Here is a 4,466-nt window from a genome sequence, read left to right as displayed (position 1 = left end):
CGCGAAGAGCCGCGGAGCGTCACCGTTTAACGGGCGTTACGGCTGTGTCTGGCCAGGGGGGCTCGCAGGACTCCCCGAGGAGGCTGCGCGTTTGGTAAGCAGTCAGGCTGCCGCAGTCTCGTGCGTTTGGTAAAGAGGATGCGTTTCTCGGAAAATGTCCTCTTCAAAATTCCTCGTCCGCGCTAATCTGTTTTGCGAATGGAAAATTAAATTCAGTGTCATTTCAATTAAAACTTACTCACTGGGTTAAAAAAAAAATCATGCAAGATATCTACAGGAGGGAAACATCAAGTATGTTCTCTATTTAAAAACTTAAAAATTCCTGACATTAAAAAGTATAGGTAGTTAGCAACTAGAAGTGGAAAGACTTCTGGTTATCTCGGCCCTACAGTATATCTCAGCATTACAAACCAGTTCTATGGATTAAATTGAAAAAAGAAAACATTTTTTTTCTGACTTTAAATTCCTAAACCGTTCTTTGTCTGTGACTAGACTAGATATTGAGCTAATGTGAAGAAATTATTTCTTCAAATTTTTTGATAGCTGCTGACATAGCTGGTTTAGTAGGTCAACTACTTCCATTTCAATTTTTTTTTCTTCTCTCCCACTGATTTGAATTTCCTTAAAATTTCGGTGACCAAGCCTATTCTAAATATAGTTGCTTCTGTATTTCAGTATTTTAGTCAGGCCTTATCGTAGATCGATGTCTTTCAAATTACTTTTATTTTTGTGAAGAAAAATGCCTATGTGAGTTTGCCTGTCTTGTGTATTTAAAAATATGTATTTTTCATAAGAAACTGATTTTTTCCAGTAATGTTGAATCTTGCCCAAAGGCCAGTTCAGAACTCCTTTTGCAGCTGGGACGCTTGTTTTGTTTGCATCTCTTTCTCCCCCGATGTATTTGGCTATCAGCTTTTGTGAAGCTTTGCAGCGTTTATCTATTCTGCTCTGCGTTCCTAAATCTACCTGAAGTTCGACAGAAGGTTCAAAAACTACTGGTAGGAAAAAGTCTGCGTAGAGATGTGTACACTGTACTGTTGCATAAATGTTTTACTTTTGCTAAAAAACTAGATCTGAGGTTTCCAAACAAGTTTGTCTTCAAGTCCATTTATTTGCCTTCTACAGATTTGAGAGCACTTTAGCACCTCCCTTGGGGTGCTTTCCTCTTTCTCCAGTTGGCTCTAGCAAGCATCATGAGGTTTCTAAGTCGTTTGACCATACCTTTTGATGCCTCCGAAGAAGAAATGCACCCACAAGGCCGGGAAGGCAGAGCTGGTATTCCTTGAGAGGCCGCGAGAGGGACCCGTCCATTCCTATGAAGCTCCGCCACCTTCGGCCGAGAATCCGAGACGTGTTCCTAGGAAACCTGTAGACCAGGCCACCTCTGCTGCCTGGGTTGGTATAGATTATCCTTCCCCCTGCGTCCCACAGCAACGGTTTTCAAATTTCTCCCCTATGCCTCAACAGAAAGCTATCTATCTGTCCTGGATACTGAAAATCAGTAGCACAGACCTGAATTCGCTGTCGCTGCCTCAAGCAGAGATAAGTGCTTGGAGCTGCTTCACGTTCTAACTACGACCACTAAGGTCTTGGTTATTTGAAGGCATAGAACTGTGTGCAGCGTGTACTGATTATTTGTCTTCTGAAAAACTAATTCTCATCAGGAAAACACTGTTTTCTATGGCAACTGAAAACCCTGCACATAATAAACATTAGGAAGAATTGTTTTACTGGCTTGCTGCTTGAAATAACTGCTGAACTCTAAATGTTACACATTAAAGTACCAGGTGTTTTGTTTAAATCTGACACTACTAAGTTTAGAGAACATAGGCTTTCACTTCAGGATTATTTGTTCTAACCTGCCCTCTTTTCCATTCTGTGTTTTGAATAGTTTCTCTCCGTATCATTCTTCTTATGGGCTCCTTTTCTGGTCTGAAAAAATATTCCGGGGACTGTTTGCAGTGTCCCAGGATACTCCTTATATCATGTAACGTAAAGATTTTTTTTTTTTTTAAGCAAACAGGTGCTGCAAAGACAGACTGTTCCTATACAACAATAGTCATCACCTAGGGGAGCTCTGTTTCAGCATTATTATTTCTGCTTGACTCTCTGGTCTTCACAAAGCAGGCTCAGGAAGCGTGGTTTCAAACCTGCATGAAACATTCCTTTGTTCTTGGTGACCTGGAGTTATTTTTGTGATGCCTTAACCTTGAAGTAGAACATATTCAATTTTTTCCTCTTTAATTTTTTTTTATATCCTTGAGGCAGTTAGTGTTTCAGAAGCCATAGTGCTAAGTAAAATAACTGCTGTGAATAAGGATTCTTTTTGCTTGGAAGAGGTGGAAATATCCACACTGGTACTTCGCTCTTTGATTCCAAACATACAGTGATTATAAAATTGGTTTGAAGCTATCAGCACTGAAACTGTTAGGTATCTTTCCATTTGAAAATCCTGGTAGGTTTGTAACTTCTTGAAGCATTCTCTGCAGAGTTTCTGTCAACTCGTTCAGTGGCAACTGATTTTCTGCTCTTCTCTTCTTGATGTTATTATCTAAGTTTTTCATACCCTCTTGGCTGCTAGGCTCCTGCACTGGTAAAGCCTACCCTACATGTTCCCTGAACTCTTTGTGAGGATGTGCCAGGATACAATCATCAGGGAATCATTTCTCTCTTTTCCTGCACAAAGGCTTTACATTCAAACAGTTCAGTTGTACAGCAGACAATCACTACCCTTAATTAAATTGCACTTAGTTTTTTGAGGGACTGTGTAGTAACTTAGGAATGCTGAAAGGGATCTGTAGTTATTGTAGCTAGAACCCAGTTTGGTGTGCTCTAGGGAAAAGCAAACTGCAAGAAACGGAACCTGACTTTTTTTGTTGATACCCAGGAAGACAAAGAATACCATAATAGAAGGATTTCCATGTTTTGAGTAAAAGTCCAGAATCTTTCAAAGAAATATAGATTGTTGAGCTTTGATCATCTTCTATAGAAAGCTGATTTTAGAAGTGGCTTTTGGGTGATCTGTTACTCCAGAATACAGAGATTAACCATGTTTTGAAGTAAAAAATGTTTGGGGGGAATATTCTGAAAGCCTTATTAACATAATCTAAGGTGATGGAGCTAAGCGGGCATCCTTTAAATCATTTTGTATTGCTCTCAGTTCAACCTGTTCAGGGAGATTGAGGATGTAGTTCACTGAATCTATTCAGAGTTATGCTAAGACACAGAAACCTGGGTTACAGGAGTAGACACCAGTTAGACTTTTCTTTAAAACCCGTATCTTGAGTGCTTTTTAAGTTGCCAGAGAACGGCTCACTTGCACCCCAATCACTTTTCAGAGAAGAGAGGCGGAACATCATGTTGAAGTTCAGAGGGATCTCCTTAGCAGCTCGGTTAGTGACTGATTTGCTTTGCTGCAGACCAGATTACCCACTTAATGAACACACTGAAAAAAGGTGGGATGGGTGGGGGAGTAGAATCAGGTTGGCATTCCTTCATCTGGAGAAAATTGTTGGGTGTTTTCTTATTACTATGTCTTTCCCTTCAGGTGTGCCCACAATTTGAAACAACTAAGTCAGTGGTGTTGAAAGCATGCCAGAAGAAGCACCGTGGTCCTCGCAAACCCCAGAATCAGGATGCCAACCACAGTTTGCTTCATGCAGGAGGAGCTTGTCGAAAAGCTATAGCCTGCAAGTTTCCTCCTTTAACTTTTGAGAATCCAGAAGGATATGCAGTCCACCCCTCGGACCATCCGAATCGCTCTCGGAAGAGCACACAGTGCTCCCTCAGCCAGCCCAAGAAGGGACAGCAGCAAACCCCAACATCCAGGTGAACAGTCCGGCAAACTGTAGAGAAATACCTTTGTCACCTGCTCCCCAGCCTGTGGAGCCAGAATTCTTTAGTCCACCGGATGTAGAGACTCCACAGGTGCCCTCCACGAGGAACTGGAGATGCAGCAGCACTCTGCCCCAAACAAGCAGCCGCACCTGGCATCCAGAAAAAGAGCTGGCATTCGATATTGATCCCTGTGGGAGAGAAGAGCCAGCAGCAGTACTGGTTACAGATACTCCCGAGCACGAGTATGGAGTGAAGGTCACTTGGAGACAGCGGCCTCATCTAATGAAATACCTGCGGGAGAGAGGGAAGCTGAGTGCCACCGACGAACTGGTGAAGGCGAACCCCGAGCTCTCGAGGAGACAGGCCGACGTCTGACTCGGTGGGAGCAGTAACCTTGCAATGTGCAAAGACACCTCCAAACGGACAATGTTACTGCCGAGGAACAGCCAGCTGCGCTACGGCTGGCTCGTCCTCCTGAGAAACGCCGCAACGGCGCGGGGGGTCTCTTCTGGGGGATGGCAGTATGTCGGGCCGGGCTTCCGTGGGGACCGGGGTGGCTCTGAAAAGAGCTTTCTAATCTACGTGGCTTCTTCTGGGGGCTGTTACTCCAGCCCCTGAGGCGGCGGAGG

The 4,466-nt window shown here is 43.4% G+C and overlaps 1 protein-coding gene across 1 annotated transcript; it reads left to right on the top strand.

Moving 5' to 3' along the window:
• Window positions 1–1,227: 1,227 nt before the first annotated feature.
• Window positions 1,228–4,212, top strand: RHNO1 (RAD9-HUS1-RAD1 interacting nuclear orphan 1). The gene is made up of 3 exons (XM_009329873.1): window positions 1,228–1,395; window positions 3,548–3,777; window positions 3,852–4,212. Exons 1-3 carry the CDS (start codon window positions 1,228–1,230, stop codon window positions 4,210–4,212), a joined length of 759 nt encoding a protein of 252 aa, XP_009328148.1.
• The last annotated feature ends 254 nt before the right edge of the window (window positions 4,213–4,466 follow it).

The sequence above is a fragment of the Pygoscelis adeliae genome, unplaced genomic scaffold, assembly GCF_000699105.1.
Source record: "Pygoscelis adeliae isolate BGI_AS28 unplaced genomic scaffold, ASM69910v1 Scaffold618, whole genome shotgun sequence".
Lineage (NCBI taxonomy): Eukaryota > Metazoa > Chordata > Aves > Sphenisciformes > Spheniscidae > Pygoscelis > Pygoscelis adeliae.
The sequence above is the reverse complement of the archived record's forward strand: the minus strand, read 5'-3'. Positions and strand labels throughout refer to the sequence as shown.

What these genes read in the sequence shown, in the direction of transcription:
- RHNO1 (XM_009329873.1), top strand. Translation starts at nt 1,228, where the DNA reads ATGCCTCCGAAGAAGAAATGCACCCACAAGGCCGGGAAGGCAGAGCTG. An exon ending in AGGCCACCTCTGCTGCCTGG is followed by an intron (nt 1,396 to 3,547) that starts GTTGGTATAGAT and finishes CTTTCCCTTCAG; the next exon opens with GTGTGCCCACAATTTGAAAC. An exon ending in CGCTCTCGGAAGAGCACACA is followed by an intron (nt 3,778 to 3,851) that starts GTGCTCCCTCAG and finishes GGCAAACTGTAG; the next exon opens with AGAAATACCTTTGTCACCTG.